This window comes from Fringilla coelebs (genome assembly GCF_963513975.1).
Source record: "Fringilla coelebs genome assembly, chromosome: 22".
Lineage (NCBI taxonomy): Eukaryota > Metazoa > Chordata > Aves > Passeriformes > Fringillidae > Fringilla > Fringilla coelebs.
The window spans coordinates 9,296,069-9,320,956 of record NC_140048.1 but is presented as its reverse complement, the minus strand read 5'-3'; the positions used below and the strand labels follow the sequence as shown (position 1 = coordinate 9,320,956).

The following is a 24,888-nucleotide window of genomic DNA, read 5'->3' as shown; positions in this document are numbered from 1 at the left end:
ATTTTAAAATCTCATCTCCCTCCCTCCCCTGGAACAGTAGGGCCCATGTACTCAGCATCCATTATCATTTTTGCAGACAGAATTTGTTATTTACTCGTTGTTTATAGCTGTACACAGTTAGGAAAGGAAAAGGCCTTTTATTTTTTTGCTTGTTTCTTTTTAGGGAATTATGAGTTCTCATTTCTCTCCTTTCCCTGGAATAGTAGGGCCCCCATACTCACCATCCCCTGTCGGTTTTGCAGGCAGAAATTTGCTATTCGCTTGTTGTTTATACCTGCGTACAGTGTTGATAGGAAAGGGAAAAGCCTTTTTATCTCGGTGTTCACAGGGAAGGAAGAAGTCCTTCTCTAGAATGTCCCTTGCAGAGAGAGGCACTTTGTTCAGCCTTCCATCTGCCGCTGCTGGCTCCTGTGGGGATGTGCCGGGGCCGGGAGAGGCCGCGGGCAGGGCTGGAGCCCCCCGGCCGCGGCTGGCCCGGGGGAAGGGGCCGGGGAGAGGACGAGGACGAGCGGGAGCGAGGAGGGAGCGGCGCCGCGGCCGGGGCTGCTCGGCGCTGGCAGGGGCCGGGGCCGGGGCCGGGCGGCGGCCGCTGCCGGGGGCGGTGTCGGGGCCGAGCCCGGCGGGCGGAGGAGGCGGCGGTGCCGGGGCCGGGCCCGGGCCCGCGGCTGAGGGGGGCCGGCGATCCAGGCCGCCTTTTGCGGCGCGCCCCGCGGAGCCGCCCGCCCAGCCCCGCCGCCATCACACGCTGGGCGCCGCCGCCTCCGCCCGGCCCTGCGCGGCTGCTCCGGGGCTCGGCTCCGCTCCGCGCCCGGCCCCGGCCCCGCTGCCAGCCCCGGCCCGAGCGAGCCCCGCCGAGGAACGCGGGGGCTGCGAGCCTTTAACCCCTGCGGCACCTGCCCCGAGCCCCGCGCTGCCGGGCCCCGAGCGGCCCCGGCTCCGGCCCCGGCTCCGGCGGAGCTCCGAGCGCTGGAACTCGGGCGGAGGGGGATGCGGCCGGGCTTTTTCGGTGCCTTTCCCGAGCCCTTTCCCCCGTTCGCAGCCGCGTAGGTGCGTTCGCTTCCCCAGGCTGCCGGCGCCGATTCGCCGCCGTTTGGGGGATTTTTTTTAATTTTTTTTTTTTTTTTTTACATTTTTTTCTTTGCTGCTGCTGACACGCTGTTTTTGTTATCTTTTATCACAGAAACGGTTTATTAAGGGGTTGAGGCAGTACGGCAAGAACTTCTTCAGAATCCGAAAGGAGTTGCTTCCCAATAAGGAGACCGTAAGTACATTTGGACTTTATGTAATTCGCTTTTTCTCTCGCTGCTTCGCTGTTTGATCTTGCGAAACTCTTTTCTTTTTACCCCGAATTGTCCTCAGATAAACGGAAGAGAAATCCTCAGCCGGCCAAGGCAGCTGCTGGTTTTTAGTGCAGTTTTTAGGTCTTGGGCTGTGAAAGATGTTACATAAAATAATCGTCATGGCTGGACGGAGCCGCTGAGCCTGGGTGAAGTGTATTTATGGAGTGCGAATCTAATTTTAAATTCTGACATTACGACGGGATAATACATTTTGTGTCACCCGGTGGGGCTCGAGTGGCATCGGGTAATTAAAGAAAACCTAAACCAAAGCAGCATCTGATGGGATCGGGGTCCGCCTGCGACCCTCACCGGGCCGGCCTCTGTTAACTCCTGCCCTGCCTGGATCCGACGTGTCCCGCTGTTTTCTGGGGGTTATGTAACCCTTGTAACCCCGTCCCTGCGCCCAAACCCGGCAGGGACCGGTGTTTTGGGGGGTTGTGTAGCCCTTGTAACCCTGTCACTGCCCCCAAACCCGGCATGTCCCGGTGTTTTTGGGGGTTGTATAACCCTTGTAACCCTGCACCCAAACCCGGCATGTCCTGGTGTTTTGGGGGTTGTGTAGTCCTTGTAACCCTGCACCCAAACCTGGCATGTCCCGGTGTTTTTGGGGGTTGTGTAGCCCTTGTAACCCCGTCCCTGCACCCAAACCCAGCATGTCCCGGTGTTTTTGGGGGTTGTGTAGCCCTTGTAACCCCGTCACTGCACCCAAACCCAGCATGTCCCGGTGTTTTTGGGGGTTGTGTAGCCCTTGTAACCCCGTCACTGCACCCAAACCCGGCATGTCCTGGTGTTTTTGGGGGTTGTGTAGCCCTTGTAACCCCGTCACTGCATCCAAACCCAGCATGTCCCGGTGTTTTTGGGGGTTGTGTAGCCCTTGTAACCCTGTCCCTGCACCCCAAACCCAGCATGTCCCGATGTTTTTGGGGGTTGTGTAGCCCTTGTAACCCCGTCACTGCCCCCCAAGCCCGGCAAGGACCGGGGGGCACTCCTGCACGGCACACGGGGGCTGGCACACCTCGGGGAGCCCTGGTCCCTTTGCCATTTGCCCCAAAAGAGCCTCGGGCTCTGTCCTGCAGGTGTCCTCTAGCCTTTGGGAAAGTGCTTTCGTTTTTGTTCGGGGTTTAGCGGGGAGGCAGCTGGGTGAAAATGGAGCTGGACTGTTTTCTAGCAGCGTGTTAGTGATTTAAAGCGTCACAGAGCGCTCAGACTTGTGTAGGTGTGCAGGCTGGATGTGCGCTGGGGAAGAGCGGGGCTGTAATGAGATTTAAAAAGCTCTCAGTTTCTGTGGGATGGTTCCATTCTCCTCCCGGAGGTTCTTGTGAGACAGTGCTGTGATAGCACAGATCTCTGGGTGGTAAATAGTAACACTGTGTGAGTTAAAAAGGAAGGGGAGGATGAGACAATTACGAGTTCACTCATCCTGCTGAGAAAGGAAACTCAGATTACTGCTCAAGCCTTGGTGGACTCGAGGATCCTGTTGGATTTTGAGGTGTGGAGGCCTGGAAAGGTGACAGCTGGGAGGGAATGCTGGAATAGAATGGATCTTATCAGCATCTGACAAACCTACACATATCATGCCTTTCCTCTTTCCTCCAGAATGTCTCCCAGAATGGGTCTAGAACAAATCAGTGTTTGCTGTTAGAAATTAATTCTGCTGATGGTAAAGTTGCTGAGGAGCAAAAGTGCTCTTCTGAGTTTGAATTACAGCAGATCTGAAGTATATTGTGCCTTTATAAATTGAAATTTATATTTTAAATATGAGATGTGTGTTTGTTGGTTTGTGGGTTTTTTTGCGATGGAGAAAAACATTTTGCAGGGGGAGGAGAAAAAAAGCCCTGAAAAAGGGAGAGTTTGGGGCAGGTGCCTGGCCCTGCTTGTGCTGCTTAACTTGCACTGGAGCTTGGATATCGGCCTTGGGGTTTCTGTAAAAGTTTTGCAAGTGGTGTTAAACCTCACAGAAGCTCTCATTTTTCGAGTGTTATATTTTTGTTTCATTAGGTGTAATTTTTTACTACAGAGAAGACTAAATATTAAGTCTGAGCTGTGGGAAGTATCATGTTGATGGGTTTGGGCTCAGGGGTTTTTTTAGCCCCTGTGGTAACTGATCTACAAATAACCTTTGACCTACACCGGCTTGTTTATAATCTCTGCTTCCTATTTTTGCCCACAGGCCTCACTTCTGCTTTCTTTAATTCCCAATCTTTTCCAGCCAAAATTTACAGCCCTTCTGCTGTAGGAAGACATTGCAGCATAAAGGCTGCAGTAAATATTTGACTGTACAGTTTTGCTTCTGTTCCTTAAAGTGGAATAATGAATAATGAGTAATGTAAATGACAAGGCTGTGGGATTAATTTGCCTGCATTTTTTCATCACCAGGATAATTTCAGATACTTTGCCTGCCATTTTTCTGTTGCAGTGTGAAGTAATCCTGTAGCAATTCCAGAAACACCAGAAAAAGGCTTTATTCTTATGTTCAGCCTCCTTATTAACGTCAGTGAAACTCTAAAAAGTTGTTAAATGGATACTAATGGATAATGGATAGCTAATAAAACTCTAAAAAGTTGTTAAATTGATACTTTAAGCAACTTCCAAGTGCTTAAAGATGTGTCAGGGGCACTCTTGCAGGGGCTTGCCCCAATGGCTCTTGGACATCTGATTTATTAAGAGTTTTCCTTCCTAGTCACTGAAGGTTGTGGGAAGAAAACCCAGGGGGTTTTGTCTCAGCAATCCCCACTAAAAGTTAAATCTCCTTATTACCATGATTTCTGTAAAATGTGTCCTTTCCTAGACCCTTCACCGGGGGAAAATTCTCTCTAATGTCACCCCAAACCTGGAACATGGAAACAGTTGAGGAAAGGAATAGAGCAGAAGCAGGGAATTCTTGTAGAGCCCAGGCCTATTTCATGTTATTTCATGTTAAACCGAGCCGAGGCTGCTGTGCAGGGAGTCAGGATGTGGAGGTGAACGTGACATTGTGTTTCTTGTCTGCTTTGGGAAGGGCTAACGTGGCCCTGGTGAGAGATGAGAATCAGGCCATGCTGTACTGAGCTTTCACAGTGTGTTAAGGAATGTCCTATTTCAGTGGTGCCTTGGCTTTTTCCCCCTCCACAGTTAGTGTGCAATGTCTTTTCAGAAAAGCCTGTGTTTAAATGTGTGTTTTAACTAGTTTAACGTCGTTTTTCAACAATTTTTAAATTATTTCTTCTAAATGATAATGCTTAAGGAAAAAAGCTTTATGAAAGAGAATGTTTATTCCATATAAAGGTGTGTTTGTTTGGGTCTCCGCTCCGCTGGTTTATTTCACATTTCCAGTTTATTTCCATGTTTATGTCCAGGAGGGGTTCCCAGTGGACGAGGGAGTAAATAACTGCAATGGATCAAGGGAGGTGCTGCTTTAATGTAGGATCAGTGCTAACCTGGAGGAAAAGTGCCATGAGATTTTTAAATGAAACCTCCTTGGGTTTCCACTGACCTGTCTGAAATGCACCTTCTCCTCTCTGTCCATGCAGCTTTCGTCCTTTTATCTTCCCCTGGGTGGTTTCCCCTTGGCTGCAGCTGATGAACTGCCCTGCTCTCCTTTGCTTCCTGCCTAGCAGCACTTCTGATTGCTCTTCATGGGAAGAAGGAAATTTTGGAGGCTTTTCAGTGGCATGAACAGTTTTCAATAATTACTTTCATTTAAATTCCCATGTTGTGAGAATGAAAGGTGCACAGCTGGCAACAGTTTCCTTAACTGTCTGCTTTGGCGTTAAATGTGGTTTTATTCCCCTCCCATCCACCCATTTTGGGATAATTTGCTGAAACTTCGTGATAATACAGGATTTTCCGAGTATTTAACATTCTGCTCTGAATTCTTTAGATGATTACACTGAGCTACTTGAATTTGAGAGTTTTAGAAGCACCAGCATTATGATAGGCCTGAGATAAAGGTACTTAAATGCCTCCAAGGTTGGGGATTGCCTTCCTGTGTTCCTGGGAGCAGCTTAACTCTGTGTTGGCTTGGTGCAGGAGGTAAACAGGAACGGGGAATGGGCTCCTGCAGGGCAGTGGCTCCATCAGAGCAGGAGCAGGAGGGTGCCAGGTCCTGGTGTCACCTTGCTGGGACCCAGGGCTGGCTCCTGCTGCTCAGCCTGTCCTTGTGCTGCTCTCTCAGGAGCACAGGCTGCCCTTGCGGTTTGTCTGAGCTGCTCAAGGTCCCAGCAGGAGCAGGATTGTTCCCTGTGCCAGGGGAGCTGTGTGAGCAGTGTCCCCAGCAGTGGGGTGTGTGTGACTGTCCCTTTCCTAGGTGCAGGAGGGCTGTCCTCTCCCCCTGCCATGTGAGCAGTGTCCCCAGCAGTGGGGTGTGTGTGACTGTCCCTTTCCTAGGTGCAGGAGGGCTGTCCTCTCCCCCTGCCATGTGAGCAGTGTCCCCAGCAGTGGGGTGTGTGTGACTGTCCCTTTCCTAGGTGCAGGAGGGCTGTCCTCTCCCCCTGCCGTGGCCTTTGCTGCGGCTGAATGGAGGTTCTGGAGCCACCTTGTCTCTGCTGGGGATGGGCCTGAGCACTCTGGGCCCTCTGAGAGCAGGGGTGACAGCTCTGGGGACGTTCTGGGGCTCTGCAGAGGCTCCTGTGTTCCCCAGGGACAGCTCCTGGCCCAGGGCTGTGGGCAAGGTCCCCGTGCCCCTCTCTGCTCCTCGCTGGCCCTGCAGGGAGCCCAGGAGGAGGACAGTGGCTCTTTGTGCAGGCATGCAGACTCCAGGCTAATTTTGGGTTGAATTTCCCTGCTGAGCACATAGGTATCTGTGGTGTGTGTGATTCTGGGTTTGGCTGCTGAGCAAGAGATGACAGAGTGCAATCCAAAGATCTTGCCTCTGGGTGGATGCTCCTTTATTTAGCTCTAAAGCACAGTGTAAACAGGAGTTATGAATATTGGCTGTTTCCTGACACTGAAATACCTGCAGTGTGCTGTATTTATGCACAGAAGAGCTAAATATGCATCATTTCTTTAGGAAAAATGGTCTCTCTTCTGATAGTAAAATCTTCCTCTTCAAATTAAATGCTGCTGGGACTTACCTCAGAGACTAAATAAGCTGTGCTCTGTTAGTGTTAGGAGGCAAAACGAGTGCAGTGTGAGCTTTCAGCATAAACTTCTGTTTAATTTTAGATTGGGGTTTAGATAAACAATTTTATTCTTGCCTCATTAATGCTTAATCTCGTGTTACATAATACACAATATTGGCTTCCTGAGTAGCACTTAAATATAGTGCAAATGTGTAGTAGCTGAAAGGTCAGTGCAGTTACCATATGTGCAGGCTGGCAAGGTGTCTGTCCCCTCCCCATGGCACTCCTGATGGCAGCCAGCAGCCCCAGGAATATTTGTGCAAGGCTCTGCTGAGCATCTGAAAGGTAGAGCTGCTCCCTCGACACAATTGTTCAAATAGCAGAGTGCCTTTGATCAAAGCAGGGGGATAATTAGATGAATATCTCTCGGTCTGTTGGTATAAAGTGATTACTTAGCCCTACATTGGCTTTTTAATATTTGCATTTAGTGGTGAGCCTTGTTTGTAGCGGGAGCTGTTGTGGCTGTGGCGTGGGCTTTATCCCTGCCTGCTCTCCCCAAGGAAATCTGCTTTATTTGAGGCCATATTCCCCTCATGATGGAATATTAATACACTGCAGTCAAGGCACATTATTTCCTGCTTGTCTTTGCTGCGGGAGCGTTCAGAGAGGGACAAGCTGTGGAAGCCTTTTCTGTTTGAAAGCTGAACCTTTTTCTTTAATAACTTGTTCTAGCCTGGATGCAGTCACAGCTGAAATTTTCCATTAGAGTTTGAAGCGACTGCCAACATAAACAGCCACTGCTTCTTTTCATTTCATCTGCTCTCTGCTGCTGCTTGCAGAGCGTGGCCAGTGCAGGCACAGGGCTCTGCTCCTGCTCACTCGGGGGCTCTGGGCTTCACCTTGCCCAAATCAGTTGGGATGAGAGGCTGAGACTGTTCTGTGTCACAGCAAATATCCTCCTGGGCTTCGGGCCAGCTAGCAAAAGGGGCAGAGGCAGCAGTCGCTTTTCCTGTGTAAGTGAAACCACCGAGTCATTTGCATAACAAACTCTTCTGGAGGGAGCCTGCTGCCTTTTTATTTTTTTATTTTCCTGTTTTTGTGAGCAGTCTCAGCTGAGGGAGGAGGAGCACTGAGGTAGTGTTTGGCTCCAGGTGAGGCAGGGTGCTGAGGCAGCTGCAGCCAGGCCCTTGGTGCTGCTCCCCAGGAGCAGGCTGGGGAGAGCCAAGGAATGTAATGGCATGCTGAGCTCAGATGGAGATATTCCTGAATTTGGGTGGCTCTGAGCTGAAGGCTGTTTGCAGAGGGATGTTCGGTGTGCTCTGGTTTGTTTTCAGAAGTGTAACTGTTAAACCTATTGCAAATGTCATAACTTTATTGGATAATAAACCAGGGGGTTTGGAAAGGCCTTTAAAGAGACATAAAGGTTTAACTCACACACACCATGGTGTCTTTCTTCATCTCTGAAGGGATTGCAGGTGTTCAGGTGAGCACAGCTCCTGGCAGGCAGAATTCCCATCTCCTGGGGTGCTCACACACCAGTGTTCCTGTGTTCCAGCTCCCTGAGTGTGTCCTGTGAGTGAGTTCCCATCTCCTGGGGTGCTCACACACGTGTGTTCCTGTGTTCCAGCTCCCTGAGTGTGTCCTGTGAGTGAGTTCCCATCTCCTGGGGTGCTCACACACCAGTGTTCCTGTGTTCCAGCTCCCTGAGTGTGTCCTGTGAGTGAATTCCCATCTCCTGGGGTGCTCACACACGTGTGTTCCTGTGTTCCAGCTCCCTGAGTGTGTCCTGTGAGTGAGTTCCCATCTCCTGGGATGCTCACACACGTGTGTTCCTGTGTTCCAGCTCCCTGAGTGTGTCCTGTGAGTGAATTCCCATCTCCTGGGGTGCTCACACACGTGTGTTCCTGTGTTCCAGCTCCCTGAGTGTGTCCTGTGAGTGAATTCCCATCTCCTGGGGTGCTCACACACGTGTGTTCCTGTGTTCCTGCTCCCTGAGTGTGTCCTGTGAGTGAATTTCCATCTCCTGGGGTGCTCACACACGTGTGTTCCTGAGTGTGTCCTGTGAGTGAGTTCCCATCTCCTGGGGTGCATCTTGCCTGGCTCTCAGCAGCCCTTTCCCCTGGCCTGTGCCACATGTGTGCTCATTGATTAATGATTGATTAAGGACTGGCTCCAGTTCCAAAGACCAAAATACCCTTTCCCAAACCTGCCTGTCTCAATTCCAGCTGAAGCAGACAAAACCAAAGAAAGGAAGTACCTAAAATGTGCTTTGTTTTTTTTGTTTTTGTTTTAAATCTCTTAAGCGTTCTCCTAAGACAATAAGAGGATTAATTTTCAATTGTATCGTTTTACTTCTGTATGCCAAAGGTAATTTACAGCGTCATCAGCTCAAAAAATGAGCTGCTTATTTGACTTTCTTCCTAAGAAACCCTCATAGATGGAGAGCATTAAAGCAGAAGGTGTGTTCACTGTGCCAGCTGGACTCTAGAATTGACTTTAGCATGGGCAATAAATCAGCTCTGCACTCCAGTGGCTTTTTTTTATTATTTTACATTACAAGATTGGATCTCATTGTTTATTTTTCTCTGAAGGTTTAGAGGTAGGTAGGAGTAAAATATTGTTGCAAGTAAAAGAGGGCCATTAGGCAATTGCATCGAGCTCTGTCAGGGAGCCAGAAAGGACAATTTCTGCTTTGTAGGGAAAAGTCTGTAGTCAAAGATACAAGCCAAGATTATTTGGGTAATTGATACAATATTGTCTGAGCCTTCCTCAGCAACTGAGAGAACACAATGCTGCTCCTCAGAGTTCTGTTTCACTGCATTTTCCTTACTTTCTGTTTATAATTCACCATCCTAAGGAATTTCAGTTTGTTTATTTTCCTATTGTGAATTCTCTTTTGCATCTGTGCTGAAGGGTATGTGTGACTCTGGTTAAAATGCTTTTGTTCATCAACAGCTGTATATTTATTCTGTATTTTCCTTCCCTGTGAGGAAAACCAGCAGCTTTTTTTCTTCCCTGGCAGTTGTCAGATTGTATCAAATACTCAGACATCAACCCTGAGGTCCCGTGAATTGCAGGTACATAAAATAGGTGTCTGGTAAAGGATTTGTGTAGTTTATTTTCATGGTTGAGTGTCCCAGCCTGGCAAGACTTTTCCACGGCTGCCATGCATCAAACCCTTGGTGGTGTTTGTTCCCCATCCAGTCACTGACTGAAGATGTGCTTTAAAGCTTGGAAATGGCTTTCAGAAAGGCAAAAATAAAGCAGGCATGTCAGCAGCAGTGCTGTGTGTGGGACATCCTGTCCCAGAGCAGTGCTAATGTTTTAAAATCTGGGTAAGTCCTGGCAGAAATGTATAATCCTGCCTGGAGAATGACCTGGGGAATGGCTCAGGAGAGGAGCACTGCAGGTAATGCTCTGTGCTGCTCTCCGTGGGTATTTACAGTGTGAGACACAGATTACAGCTCCAAGAGCTGCTGCAGCAGTTTTGCTTTGAATTTTGGAGTTCAGGGAGTAATAAACACCAGCAGCTCAGACGTGCTGTGAGCCGTGTTCCGGGGGAGGCAGAGCAGAGTTTGGTTCCTCAGCACGCAGGGAGCTGTGCCTGGCCTGGGTGGGGTCAGAGCAGCCAGCTGGGGCAGAGGACTGTGCACTGGGAAAAGCCCTCTGTGGGCAGAGAGTAAAGGGTACTGTGAGTGAGCCTCACTGCCCCAGAGCACAGAGTGAGCTTCATTCTTGCTCAGGAGATCCGTGGGCTCGGGCATCACTGCTGCCCTGTAAGAGCAGCACCCACTGCCTTCCCCTGGCCCCAGAGCAGCCCCAGCACATCAGTCACTCCTAAATATCCTGTAATGTGCTGCGGGAGCTGGGAGAAAAGACAATAACAACTCCGGGAGACAGATGCACTCATTTTGTCAGTTTTGTTTCCAAGCAGCTGTAAAAAAGAAGCAGTGCTTGATTGCTGGGGGTTTTTTGCAGCTTGGTTTTTGTTTTTTTTTTTCATGCCAAGGAAGACTCCCAGGAATTAGAGGGATGGTGGAATGAAGTGAGAATGGGGAGCTGGAATAGAGGCTGTGCCATTGGGGAGGTGAAGCAGTTAGTGGGTAGAACTGGCTCTGTAAGCAGAAGAAACATTTAACATCACACGTTGAAATCTGCTGCATTTGCTTTTGCTTTGTTTTTCCTTTGCAGTCTGTATCTGAAGGGAGAACACTGAGGAGTGGGATGGAATTCAGATTGGCAGGACATAAAGATGCTGGTGGTTACCTCTAGGTGAGGGTGATGTTGCTTTGGGTGAACTTCTCCTGTTCCTGTTCTGCAGGGTGCCAGGAGGGCTGTAAGTGTCAGCCAGAGCCCTGCACACCTGCACCACGCTGGATTTATGGATACATGGGATGTGGAGCTTTCCTTTCCCTGCCAGAAGGTGCATTGATGTCTGCTGTGTGTGGAAAAGCTGTGAAAGGCTCAGGCTTTGGGTTTCCTGCTCCTGCTCATGAGGAATAAGGATCTTGCAGGGCTGGGATCCCCCATTTGTGGTGTTTGTGCCTTTTCCCTGGAGCCAGGAGGGGCTGCATCCTGCAGGACAGAAATGCAGCCTTCCCTCCCTCCCTTCTTCAGGCTGGCTAAGAGGGTACAGGTGATACAGCAACTCCTGAGTGATCAAAGCAGATCCCACAGAAAACCTCCAGCTTCTTGCATCTCTTTTTTAAAATCCCAGAATGGTGAGAGGCGTTTCCTTCTGATTCAGGTCTTCCAAGGTTAAGTTTGTCCATTGCCCTTTTCTTTGCAAACTTTGTGAGCTGGGGAGCTGTAAGTGAAGGAGCTGCTCTCAGGGTAATTGCTGTATTTGAGAACTTGGGGCCTTAAGAAGCAGACAGAGTGTTACAGGAATGATGACAAAATCCCAGCTGCTGAGTCCTGGTGGTTGGGAAATCGTCCTGGCTCTGGTCACCTGGGATGAGCAGCACTGGCAGGGAAGACTGTGTGTTTTACCCTACCAAACTGCTGTCCAGCAAGGAGGGCTCTGGCGTGGAGAAGGTGCTGGTAAGTGCTTTTATTGCCGTGGTGAAATGGTTTGTTCTTGGCTGGGAGAGTTGGGCTGACCCTCCCCCAGACACTTTGTGGGCTCCTTTTCCCCTGCAGTGCCCCTGACACAAACAGTGATTTTGTAGGATGCCTCCAGACCCTTCAAAGAGAGGAGAGCACATTCCAGGTTGTAAACCAGCTCTCTGCTCCTGCAATCTGAGAAGTCCTCCCTGGTGTTCAGCCCAGGGCCTGCTTTGTGCCTCTTGTGTAAAGCACCAGGACATCCCACAGGAACTCTTGATTTATTTTGCTAGCTCTGCCCTTCTCTGTGGTTCACAAACCTCTAATGGGCTGTGAAGCTCCAAGAATTCTGAGTTGAACAGTAGAAGTTTTAAGAACCTCCTCTACTACATGAAAGACTTAACACTTTCCACATGCTGGGTTTTTGGATCATGAAAAGCTGATCTCCTACAAATAGAGTTTGTAAAGCTGAGGCATCCTGGGCCAGGGCTGCTTAATGCTGTTGTGAAATTGGGGGCAAGGAAAAAAATGTAATGAAAACTCTGGGCTTTGGGCCAGCAAGGAAGATCTGATACAGAGAACGTGTTTCTGCTGCCCTTTGTTACTGTTGAGTTTGATTAGCTTTGTTTCTGGTAAGTTTAATTACAGTTCTTTTTTATTTTTATGGCTAAGGAGGGGGTCTTTGCCAAAGCCCAAGTCTTTCATTACCTCAGTTGCAATGAGAGGGAACTGGAGAAATAAATCATGCCACCTCCCCAACAAACAAGCCAAAGTAAAACCAAAAGAAACCCCACTAAGCTATAAACCCAGCCCTTTTCTCTCTCCCTGCCCTGTTCCTGCAGTCTGCTGCTTTCCATCTGTTATTTTCCCTTTCTGAAGTTGCTTTTAGGGTTGAGGGTGAATGTACTTGGTGCAGTAAGTTGCTGTTTTGCTGGGCAGGGCTGTTCACCTGCGGTGGTTGTGCTTCCCTGGAGCTTGTCTGGCTCCTCTGCCGCTCTGTCACACAGACAGCCCTTCCTCCATGGGCTCCTGCATGCACTCAGGAATGCAGCTGGAACCTGGCTCAGGAACTGCGAGAGAGAAGGGACAGAAACAGGAGGGGTCTGTCTGGGCCCTGCTTTTGCTTTGTAGAGCCTTGCCCACTGAGATGGGATGAAAAATCTGTGCCATAAACCTTGCACAGCCTGGGCTCTGAAGGAGCAAATGAGATCTCCTTTCTGCTGATCCCCCTGCTGCAGGAGCTCCAGGCTGTGGGCAGCTCTGGGTGTGTACCTGGACCTTCACCTGGCTGTGGAGAGGTGACAGGGACAAAGGCCTCCCTCCCTCGGTGCTGTGCTAAAGTTGTATTGATTTAACAATTCCACCTCATGTTCTTACTCTGGGCCATTTGATGGGAGAGATTTTTTTTCTTCTTGTTGCCTGGCTTTAGAAAAGCATTGCTTTTAGAGCTTCTGAAAGGAAATTGTCTGCTCACTGTGGGCATAAACCTGCCCTTCCTATCTGCCACCTATTTATTCTATATTAAGGTTCATCATAGTTTAGCTCAGACAAATCTGTGTGTCTTAAACTTGTAAGACTTCAAAAATTATGCAGATGATTTTCAGCTAAAGGATGAAGAGGAGGGAAGTCTTGATTTAGTAACCAGAGAGTTGTAGCCCAGCACTGCCCAGGAGATATTTGGAAATCCTGCATTGGACTTTGAGAAGGTTTTATTTAATAGGAATGTAGCTGCTGTAGGGAAACAGGGGCATTGTGAGCTGCTGGTTGTGGTTGGAATGACCCCACCTGCCCCTCTCTGGCTGGTTTTCCACGGGGCACATGAACAGAGCTGATACAGAGAACGTGTTTCTGCTGCTCCGTGTGTCAGTGAAATCCCCTGTGACTCCCAGCCATGCAGTGACTCCTTCCTAGCCCTCCTCCTGTGTTTACAGTCCTGAGTCACAGCTCTGCCCTGCTGGCACTTACAGATTGCAACTGCACGAGTTTTCATGGCTGCAGCAATTAAGGAGCAGGGAACAGATGCTGTGAATCACCTCGGAATTGCTGGGCTTAGCTCTTTGTGCCAGCACTAAGGTCTCACATTTCTTGGAGCTGCTGAAGTTCTGCTTTGACCTTTTCAGGGGAACTTACATAGCAGAGGTATGGGAAATGTTTAAAAGTGAGTTTGGCATTATGTTTGGCTGCTTTAGTTGTCATCCCTGAGCTGAAATTGTGGATGGAATCCTGCAGGCTCTGGGTAAACAGCGTTTCTGGGGCACTGCTCAGTCTGGGTTTGCCATTCCGTAAAGGTCTTGTCAAAATGAGGGGAAAGCCCCAAAACAAATCAGCAACAACACCACAAAACCCCAGCCCAAACTCAGACTACCAGGGACTTCATATTTTAGGACTTAGAAGTTCTGATTTCTCAGATATTTCTGCGTCAGTCTCTCCCCAGCAGTGCACCCTCTCTCCTTCAGCAGTGGGAGGAGCCCACGGTGTAACTGAATTCCCAAATACTCTGTTCAGTCTCCAGCTGGAGCTGTGGCAGCAGGACTGTGCTGTGCTGGCAGCAGGACAGCTCCTGGGAGGGGCACTTTCTGGAGAGGGGATAATTCTGTATTTGGAGCCAGGAAGCAGCTCCTGGAAATCAGGGGATGGACACTGATGGGTCTGCTTTGCCTAACTCTAAATGAGAGCTGCAGGAAGGACAGGGCTGGGGACACCTGGGGACAGGTGACACCCTGAGGTCATTCCCCAGCTTCCCAAGGTCCCCTTGATCTGCAGGGGAGAGACAGTGGGGATTGCCAGAGCAGAGTTTGGAGAGGGCAGCAGGGAGGGAGGGATGGAGGCAGGGAGTGCTGCCAGGGCTCTGCTGCCTCTCTGCTGTTCTGCCCTGCCTCCATCACAATGAATGCTAAGGAGGCTGGCTCCAGGGCTGCTGGGCTCCTGGCAGCCCTGCTCCCTGCTCCCCAGCCTCTCTGGGTGTGGGACAGCTGCCCTGGGAGATGCAGGGAACACAGGCTGCAGGTCCCTGCACCTCTGAACCCAGCTGAGGGCACCCAGTGTGAATTCCTCTGGGTTCAGAGCCCCTGTGCAGGAGGAGCTGAGCTCACCTGAATTCCTCTGGGTTCAGAGCCCCTGTGCAGGAGGAGCTGAGCTCACCTGAATTCCTCTGGGTTCAGAGCCCAGGAGGAGCTGAGCTCACCTGAGCCCACCTGAATTCCTCTGGGGTTCAGAGCCCCTGTGCAGGAGGAGCTGAGCTCACCTGAGCCCACCTGAATTCCTCTGGGGTTCAGAGCCCCTGTACAGGAGGAGCTGAGCCCACACCTGCCCTGGGCCCATGGGCTGCACATTTCCCTGAGCCGGCTGAGGAACCAGAGCAAAGCCAGGCAGTGAAGCAGAGCCAGGGCTTTGCTGGGGTGTTTGACACCTGCAGAGGTTTCAGTCAGGAGCCCACTCTGCAGCAGCACCTGTGTGATGGATTGGGGGGAGCACAAACCTGTCCTGCTGCTTTGGGGCTCTCCTGGGGGGATGCTGCTGGGCAGGGCTGGAGCCCAGCTGTTAGGGCATAAAATACACCAAAATCAATACAGCCACTGCAAGAGCTGAGCTGTTCTCATTCAGTTAAGTGTGATACTCACAGACATTTTTCTACTTCTAATGTGGTTTTGAAAACTCGAATTTTTGTGGGTGCTGTGGGAACTTCTGCCTGTTGGAGCTCTGGTTACTGGGTGGTTACTGGTTATTGGGTGTGCTCAAGGTAACTGCTGTGACTGACTGTAAAGAAATCATTTGTATTAGTTGCAGATTTGTTGGGGTTTTTTGGTTGGTTTTTATTTGCAAGGGGTGTCTCTTTGCATTTGCTGTCTCATCTCCTACTCTTTTTTTTTAATGTTATAGTATTTGTCTAGCTTCAAGTGTAGCTCCAGCATACCATTTCACTTTTGCAGTGCTGCCCTCCTCAGCTCCATCAGGGTTTGTACAAACCTCCCAGGAGCTGCTGCCTGCTTTTCTCTCCAGTGTTGTACATGGATGGGTGGGTTCAGGCTCCTGGGTTATTCTGCTCCCCCAGGCTCCTCTTTTCTCCCTGGGGTGCTGCTCAGCTCTGCCATCACTGATGCTCCAGAGCTGGAGGTGCAGAATTCCTCCTCCCTGCACTGTCCCATTCCTGCCTGCATGGGCTGGGAAGGGCCTGGAATTCCCAGGTACTGTGAGGGAATTGCACGTGCTGCAAAACAAACACTCCAGGGATGCTCACATGCCTGAGCTGCCTGGCAGGTGTTTGTAGAGCCTCTTGAGCGCGTTTGTGTACGAAAGATCCGTGGGATATTTTAAAGAGGTGGCAGGGGCTGCTGTGAGAAATAACCCTGGAAAAATTCCATTCAGATTCCAAGGGTTTACTGCATCATTTTCAGTTTTTTCCCTTTTAGTTTTATCATAGGTACCATTTGCATGAAAACATGGGTCTTAATTTGCAGCTTCTGTTTCATTCCCACCCAAAGATGCCACTTTTTGCCCTGTTTGCTGGGTAGCAGTTGCTGACAGCAGTGTATAGGCACAGGAAATCCTGGTTACCCTCACATCCTGTGGGAATGGGCTGAATTCCAGACTGATTTCACATGTCAGGCCTGAGCAATAGAAATAATTAGAGAAGTTGCCTGTTTACCTTACAAACAACACCTGCAAGGATGGACCAAAACCAGATTCTGTGTCTTAGCAGGGTTACTGTGATGAGTTTAATGAGGGGGGAAGCAGGAGAGGTGGAATTACTTGTGGAATGATACATGAGACATTCACAACTTCCCCTGTGCTTACATGTGGGCAGATCAAGCACAGTAAAGTGGTTTTTTAAGGAGAAAATAGCTCTTGCGGTGTGTCTTTCACATGGCACAGGGTTTCCTTCCCAGAGCTGTGTAATGTCTCCAATCCCTGTTACTGCAGAGCCGTGCCTTGCTTGTGGCAGCTGCCTGGTGGTTGGATGTGTTTGTAATTAAACAGGAACTGGCATCTTGAGGCTGGGTTTTGGCTAAGGCTGTGAAATCTGGGGTTTGTGGAGGGTAGAACCAGCTTGGGAGAGGCTTTGGAAGGAGCAGCGTGGATGGGGACAGGCAGGACAGGGGCTGGGGGCTCCCAGGAAGGTTTGGCACAGTGTCCCCAGCCCTCCTGGGGCTGCTCCTGCAGGGGGATGTGCAGGGGCAGCACAGACAGAGCCCTGCAGGAGGTGCAGGTGTTCGTGTCTGCAGGAAATGCTGCTGGTGCTGAGCCTGGCCCCCGGCCCAAGCACCGTGTCAGGCACTGCTCTTGTTTCACAAGTGGAAATCTTCCTCAGCCAGAAGGGAAAATCAGAATGTGTCCCCCCCAAATCCACTTTTATCACCCCAGTTTCCATGCGTACACATGGCAGCCAAATCAGCACCCTGAACTTCCGTGTCAGGCTTTTTTCCAGCACTCAGCTGTGCCTCTGGGTCACTGCATCTTTCTGAAGAATTTATTTAGGGTGTGATATTTTGCTGTAGTCAGTGAAATCCAGAACGAAATGAAACTTTCTAATAGATGAAAGCTTTGTCTGGAACCACGGGGTGGTTGGTTTGTTTGCAGGGGAAGCAAACCTGTTCCAGAAAAGTTGAAAGAGATGAATGCAGTGGGGAATTCTGGCAGGATGTTTCTGTGTGCAGTTTTGTTTGCAGACAGTGCAGGGGTTGGAGATTATTATTGCAGCACTTGGAGAAGCTCTGGGGCTGCAGCTTATCAGTTAATAACAGTTTGTCCTTCCAAGAGCCACACAAGTGGAACATCAGCCAGGCTCCCAGAGGAGGGGGCCAGCAGGTGTTGGTGTAACATGTCCCTTCCTGTCGGGGTGAAGTTTCCCTTCTGAGGGCTTCTCTCCTGGTCTCTGACACCTCAGTGCTCCGCTGAGTCCAAGTTCTGATCGCACTGATCCCTGCTGCCAGGCTGGGCAGGGGTCAGGGCTGCCACCTCCTGCCCAGAGTGGCTGTCCCTGTCCCCAGGGCTGCTGGCACAGCCTGGCTGGCACAGGGGGGATTCCTGAATTCCTGCCCGGGGCAGAGCCTGCAGTGTTTGGGTGAGGGAGGGCAGGGGCTCTGGGTGAGCTGCAGCTCCATTTGCAGGAGCCATGCCCCAAACTCCTGCTGCCCTTCTCCTTTACCCCTGGTTGTGGGGATCAAATTCACCTTCTGAGGGAGCAGCTGGGATTAATGTTTGCTGGAGACAGCAGGGCGGAACAGGACTGGAAAGAATTGGTAATTCTTTCGCTTCTGAGCTCACTGGATAGGTATTATAGTGAGCTACAATGAATTGCTCTTCCAAATGCTGCTTTACAACTCTTAGCTTTGTCTTCTAGTTGCATTTTGCTTGCTAAGGATTTTTCCTGACAGAAAGAATTTGAGACTGGAGGGAAGCAACAATAACTGAGGGATAAGCAGCTTACGTGGCAGTTCTTTGTGGTTTGGGGGTGGGGGGTTGCTTGATGTCCTGCTTCAATATTCTTCTTTTCTTACATTGCTCTGATAAACAGGAAAACACTGAAATACCCCTCAACCTTCCACTCTTAATCTAGAAAATCTACTGGAGTGGGGAGCTGTTCTTGGAGAGCAGTAAAAGGAAAACAGCTGTTCAGGGAGCAGATCTGAGAGAACAGTCTGTTTAAAATCAGGGTTTAATGACAAGGACTGTGCTGAGAGTTGTGTTGGCTGTGTCCATAACTCAGGGCAGGAGCCATCCTCCCTCTCCCTCTGTGCCATGGTGGGTTTGCAGTGATAAACTGCTGGTTTCTCTGAGCTCACTTGATGCTTTCCAGGTGTAAAGTGGATGGGATTCTTCCTCCATCTGGCCTGTTCAGATGTTGGACATCCTGTGCTAGAGATTGTTATTAGGAGGTCACATTGTGTCTGTCTTCAGCATGGAATCTGACGGGTTGATGGTTTATGTTGTGAAATAATCAGGTGTGGGGACTTCCAAAATTGTTGTTTCCAGAAGACTGAATCTTCCCATTCCTCATTAGCAGTGGGGATAATTTCACAGAGTTTCTCTCCTGTATGTAATGATCAGTACTCTCTGATTGCTGCTGGATTTGGAATAAAGCCTTAAACCCCAGCAGCTCCCCCACGGGTCAGGAGCTGGGAGAGGAGGAAGCTGTGTCAGGGAGGGGAGTGTGCACGTTTGACAGGCCAGGCTTTGTGTGATTCAGCACAGATGTGTTTGGAAAACCTGAAACATCTGGTGCCTGCAAGTGTGGAATGCAGGTCAGCGCTCAGACACATCAGGGGTTCAGGCAGTGCTGCTGCTGGCACAGCTGCACTGCTGGGGGGTGTCTCAGGACCTTCAGTTCTGATTTCTGTATTTAAATAAAAGCACTTCCAGAATGGGACGTTTGAGAAACAAGTGGCTGATTCTAACTCACCTCTCAGCTCTCCTCGCCCAGTGGAAAATGGGATCAAAATTTCAGATTCTGTATTTTTTATGTCAGTGGGTTTGTTTCCTTGGTTTTGTGGTATGTTATCTTCTCAGTGTCCAGCACCTGGTAATACAAAACCTGCCGATATACTGGATTGTAGCTTCACCTGGGGAGGCCAGGAGACAGCTTCCTACCAGGCAGCAAGCAGAAGCAGCAGCTCCAGTGAGCAGTGGGCAGTGCTGCAGGATTTCATGGGGCAGTTCCAGAGGCTGCAGCAGCCTGGGGACTGGAACATTTGCCCACACAGGGACCAGTGGGTGACTTGAACTGGGGCTTGGCAGGTAACTGGGAGCTGCTGTGCTCAGTGCCAGAGGCTGCTCAGGTGAGGAGCAGGGCCGGGAGTGTGCTCTGCCAAGGGGAATCACCCCTGGGAATCCTCTCCTCACATCAGCAGGATGTCATCCACCTCATCTGGGGGATTCCCTGAGCTGGGGATGCTGCTGTGGCTGTGGGCTGGGGATGTGGGGCTGTTTTATTGTCCCTCCCCAGTGCTGCAGTGAGAGGAGCCCAGGGGGATGAGCTGCAGTCAGTGTTTGCCCTCAGCCCTGCAGGCTCTGTCACCCCAGCCAGGCTGCACTGGTGACAGTATTGATCCCAAGTGACACTTCTGGCTAGGGGTTGGTTCAAATACCAACTGGAATTATTGCTGTGAAGTACTCACCTAGCAGCAAAAAAAAAGCTCAGGTTTTGGTGATTATAGTTTGATTCTATTTGTAAAACTGACACGAGGAAATACTGAGAATATTTTTGAAGTAGTAAAACTTTCTTAATCGTTACAAGCCTCATTGCAGTTGTTGGGAAACAAATCAGCATCTGTACACCTTCCTGAGATGCAGGGGGATTAAGTTCCCTGCTGAATAGCAGAATTAAATTTTTAATACTTTGTTTGAACAGGAATTATGAAAGTAGACAATGCTCTGTCCTTGTGCTCAGTGTCCCTTTCTCATGCACATACACAAATTGGCCTTTCACTTAAATTAATTAAAGCTGACATGCAAACCACAACAACAGGCAGTCTGGGTGGCAGCTGAGATGACCAAAATCTGTCGATATTTTTTTATTGGCTTGAGTAGCTGGTGGTGCTGGATGTGGTTGTGTAAAAGCCATGGAGCAGAGGAGCTGCTGTGGCTGAGGAGCTGTTCCCATTTCCTGGCAGCCATTACATGCTGCCAGCACAAAACCGGCTCTTTCTTAACAGCCCTTTCCGAGGCTCAAAAATGGATTTTCCTCCCAGCCACTGTCATTCAATTATCACCTCAGGAAATGCACAGATATAACTGATGATCCCTTTCAAGCATCCTGCGGTTCCCCACTCCTCCCATCCTTCATTTCCCTGCCCGCTCCAGTCATTAGCTGGAGCATTCCCATGTATATTTTATAGGGTGACCCTGACGGCTGTCGCTTTGAGGATGTGCAGAGATAATAAGATTGTGCATGTAATGAAGGGCAGATAAATAGAAAAATGTTTACAGGATGGAGCGTGGTGGTTGGAAGTGCTTTATGGCTTCATGGCTGGCTTCTCACTGACACAGCCCCCCGGGAACCAGGCTCCCTTGGCTTGGCAGTGAAAATGGCATGTGTCCTGGGCTCTGGAAGGGTGGCCAGCAGCAGGGAATGGGGCTTGTTCCTCAGTGAACTCCAGCAATACCCAATCAAGAACCTTAATTATGGAGCTGGTGCAAAGAGAGAGTGCAGTTAAAGGGATAATTGGCACCTCCATCGAGCAGATCCTGTTCTGGCTGTTGTGCTGCTAAATCTCATTGTCATTCTCAGTATTGCTGGGGAGGTGGAAGTGGAGTGGGAGAGACACAATCCAGCGCAGACAGTGCCCTGAGAGCTTTCCTCAATGACTGGCATCAATTTATGTGGGTATTTATCCCACTCTCCCTTCAGACCTGGAGAGCCTGCCCTGAGCAGGGGCTGGCAGGGAGAGGCTGCCTGGGCCAGCTCTGCACCCCGACTTGATGGGGGCTGAGGGATGGAGCAGAAGCGCTGCTGGCCCAGGAAAGCAGCCCCTGGGGCCACCTTTCAGAGGCATTTCAGCTCTGCTCCTCATTCCCTGGCCCTCTTCTCCCTGGCTGAGAACATCCCAGCAGTGCTGCAGAATTGGGCAGGAGCTGAGAGATGTGTGCAGCACCAGAGGTAAAGTTACATTATTGCAGATAAAAGTGGAGAAAAGCAGGATTTCTGACCCCAGGAATAATGATAATGCAAGTTGCAAAGGGAAAGCTGAGTAGAAAATAAATACAAAAAATAATAAATAAATATTTAAATATATGTCATATATATACAAAAGTTGTATGTGTAAATATATATATATATATAAAATAATAAAAATAAAATATATATACAAAATACAAAACAAAAATAACTTTATAACTATCATTCTATATAATAATCTATAATATATTCTTATATATTATTATATTGTTTCTATATAGGCATATTATTCATATAAAATATATAAATATGTATTTATAATAAACAATAAATACAGTAGAAAATAACAGATGTGTATACAGCTGAGGTCCTGAGCTGTCCCTGTTCTGATAACCCCGTGGTGGCTCCAGCCCCAGGGGTGCCCCTGGGATGTTCCTGGTGACCCTGGCACTGCTGCACAGGCCTGGGAGCCACCACTGCTAAAGACAGGCTCTAATAATTAATAATGGATGCAGCCAACAGTGTGTGAGTTCCTGTGGGGATTGGGAACTCTGCTGATTAACAAAGAGGAGTCTCTGGAGGAAGAAGCCTTAATTACAAAAGCTTTCTTTCCATTCTGGCCTGATGCAGAGAGGGGTGGCAGCTTTTAACTGGGGCTCAGCCTTAAAACAATGCCCCAGTGTGCTCTGCATTTGTTTGGCAGAGCTGCTAAAGCTGGTACTTAAATCCCTAAAAATGGAGGGAAAAAAGAGTTGTTTGCATAGCCAGGGTAAGTTCCATAAAATGTTAATTATCTTATTTGCTGCCAGTTTGTGCAGCCTTAATTACAAACACTGGAAGAGATGAACAAATGAACTGCATGGAGATGGCGTTGGATGTGGCACACACAGAAGTTAGTGGGGTTTTTTGGGGGATAATTCAGATTTCTCTGTGGTTTGCTAAAGCCACGCGGGCAGGAGTGGAGCAGGGATTCAGAAAGAGCAGCTCGTGCTGAGGGCACAGGGAAGGGGAGTGTTGAGCACTGAGCCAGCCCTGTGCTTTCCAGGGGTGGGGAAGCCTGTCCAGGCCTGGGCTGGAATTCTGCAGGAGCTTCAGGGGCTGTCAGTGCTCACAGAGCTGGAGGTTAGTCAGCACAATTGTCCTTCCACTCAGGATTGATCTCAATTTATAAATCTTCTGTCTTTGTTTCCCCACACCATCAAACTTCAAAAGGATGTGCTGGGACTTCATTTGTAAAACTTCATGGACTTTGTCACCACGTGAAGATGCTGGACGGTGCTGGAGTGTTGCTGTGCTGCTTTGGAGGAGAGGTTATTTACATCCAGCTCATGTTCTCCTTTCCTTTTTCCCCTGCCTCTGCAGCCCCTGCACTGGCTCTCTCCTCTGACAGTGATTCCATCACTCACCCATTTTGTGGGAGAACTAGGAGGAGCTCAGAGGGGTAAACACATCCTCCTGGGGCAGTTACAGAAGTGTCACCTGTGTGTTCAGGTGACGTGCACAGTGAAATTATTCTAGTCTCTTCACTGCTTGAGGAACTTGGGAGTGAAATCTTCAGGTTCCAAACTTATGTTAGCAGTCCCAGGAGTGCCCCAGCTCTCTCAGGAGCTGTGGCAGCCCTTGAGACAGAACCCTCCTCTGGAGGAGAGAGGAGCTCCCTCTTCCCCTGGTGAGTGAGGGCTGAGCAGGGAGCAGAAACAATTAGAAAGCATAAAGCTCTGTCTGACTGCAGGTTTTTTCCACAACAAAATGAAATCCAGAAGATGCAGATGGAGCCTCGGCTGGGTTCCCAGCAAATTCTGTGGCTGTTCCTGTGTTGGGAGTAAATTGACAGCAGAGAACCCAAGGAGTCAGCCTGGGTTTGTCACACACCTGTCTCCTCTTTGGAATGCCACTTGCTCGGCCTGTTTGCCAGGAGGCTCAAATAAAAGAATGACTGCAGGGAGCTCTGCCTTGCTGTGTGCAGGGCAGGGGAGCAGTGGGGGCAGCCAGCCTCCCAGAACTGGGGTGCAGCTCCTGGCAGGGCCCCAGAGCCAGGGCTGTGCTGCCTTCCAGGAGATAGCAAATGGCCAGAGGAGCTGCAAGGTGAAATGGCTGTACTGGTGCTTCTGAAACCTGCCAGAGAGCCCAGACCTGCAGGGGAGGGAGTCCTTAGAGAGCATCCCACGATTTTTAATGGGTTTTTTTGTAGTGTTAAGTAAAATCTTGCTTGGTTTTTAAAAGCCTCTCTTAAAACCTCAGTAACGTGTTGGAATATGCAGGATTCCTGTGCACCCAAGGTGGACATTAATCAGTGCTACTGAACAAGCTGCTGAGACTTACTGCTTAATTAGAGCATGTGCAAAGCTATTTGTCATGGCTGGCAGAGGCATGGAGCTGAGCCTCACGCTGCAGAAATGGCCATGTGCAGCTCCTGGGGCTCTCCCAGCTGCTCCTCTCGGCCCTGCTGCAGCTTGCAGCCCTTCAGCTTGCTCAGGAGTTCCACCTTTTCTCTCTCTGGGTATGGATTCAGGAGAAGAAGCAGCCACAGAGTCACTGAGGCTGGAAAAGCCCTCCAGGATCAGCCCTGCCATGGTCAGCACTGCACCCTGTCCCCAGGTGCCACCTAGGCCTGTTTGGGTGCTGGTTCCCCCTGCCCTGCAGCATGGAAGGGATGGATGTTTGCAGTTTTGTCTCCTGGCAGTGCAGGGCAATGTCCTGGGTTATTCTGTGACCCTGCTCAGGCTCAGGGTGTTCCACTGATCACTGCCATGATCCAAACCTGTGTTCTGCTCCTGCCCTGGAGCAGGTGCTGGGAACAGCCTGTGCCAGGGCATCCAAGGGAAGCACTGCAGACTGTTTTTACTGCAGGACTTTACAAGAGTATTAGCTAAATTGAGTTGACTTAATAAAATCTTGAAGCATTCCAGAAAGATTGTGAATTCATTAAGGGCACAGCTGGACAATCTGTTCCCTCTGCTCTGCCATGGCTGTTTGAGCCATTGAGGAGTGCTCTCATTTACCTTTTCTCTTTCATTACTGCACAGCTATTCCCCTCCCCCATGATTTTTTTCCCCCCCTGTCAGAGCTCGGCTCTGGGGAAATTAAACAGCAATTATTGTGTTTGCTCACTGTGTTATACCCGAGCAGGTACTGGGAGGGAAGTTGCTGTGTGTGTGATTGGCTTGCACAGGAGCTGTCAGAGCCCTCCTGCCCAGGGATGCTCACCCAGCCCTAACCCTGTGTGTGCCAGGCAGGACTGAGCACGGGCACAGCTGTGGGGTTTACATTGGAAACCTGATCAGAGATGGAAAACCAGGGCTTGCTGAGCTGGAGGGGCTGCTCTGGTGGGGGGATGTGCTGGGGGAAGGATGGAGCTGGCAGAACACCCAGGTGAGAGTGACAGGAGTGGGACAGGCAGGGGAGAGGTGGCCCCTGGCAAGGACAGTCCCTGCTGGAGCTGGTGAGGGCTGGGAGCACTCCAGGTGTCAGCTCAGAACCGCAGAGAACCTCCCTGCTGTGAGCTCCTGCAGGAGGGATCTGAGCCACATCTTCCTCTGCAGAAATAATGCACAGAACACAGCTGAAAGGAGATGAAGTGTGACTTTTTTATATGCACCTCCGAGGTGGGGTGAGATGGCCTTGGCAGGAGGAGGCAGGAGACAGGAGTGTGAGCTGGGCGTGCATTTCAGAGCTGGTGAAAGCTGAACTGGTGTTTTTAGTGAGGAACATAATCCCCTCTGCCTTGTGAAACTTGGGAATGTAGGTGTTGTCAGGGAGTTAAAGGCCAGAATAATGCTTCTCATTGTGCTTTCTGTGTGTTGGGGACAGTTCATCAGATGTTAAGGTGGAAACACGGAGCTGTGTGTGC

The 24,888-nt window shown here is 49.9% G+C and overlaps 1 protein-coding gene across 4 annotated transcripts in view; it reads left to right on the top strand.

The window, feature by feature from the left end:
* Positions 1 to 24,888, top strand: part of RERE (arginine-glutamic acid dipeptide repeats) — a 163,139-nt gene that overhangs the window by 120,145 nt on the left and 18,106 nt on the right. For all 4 annotated transcript variants that reach the window (XM_084220000.1, XM_084219999.1, XM_084219998.1 and 1 more), the window contains one exon: positions 1,181 to 1,261. In XM_084220000.1, the coding sequence (XP_084076126.1) occupies positions 1,181 to 1,261 (81 nt within the window). The remainder of the gene's footprint in view (positions 1 to 1,180; positions 1,262 to 24,888) is intronic.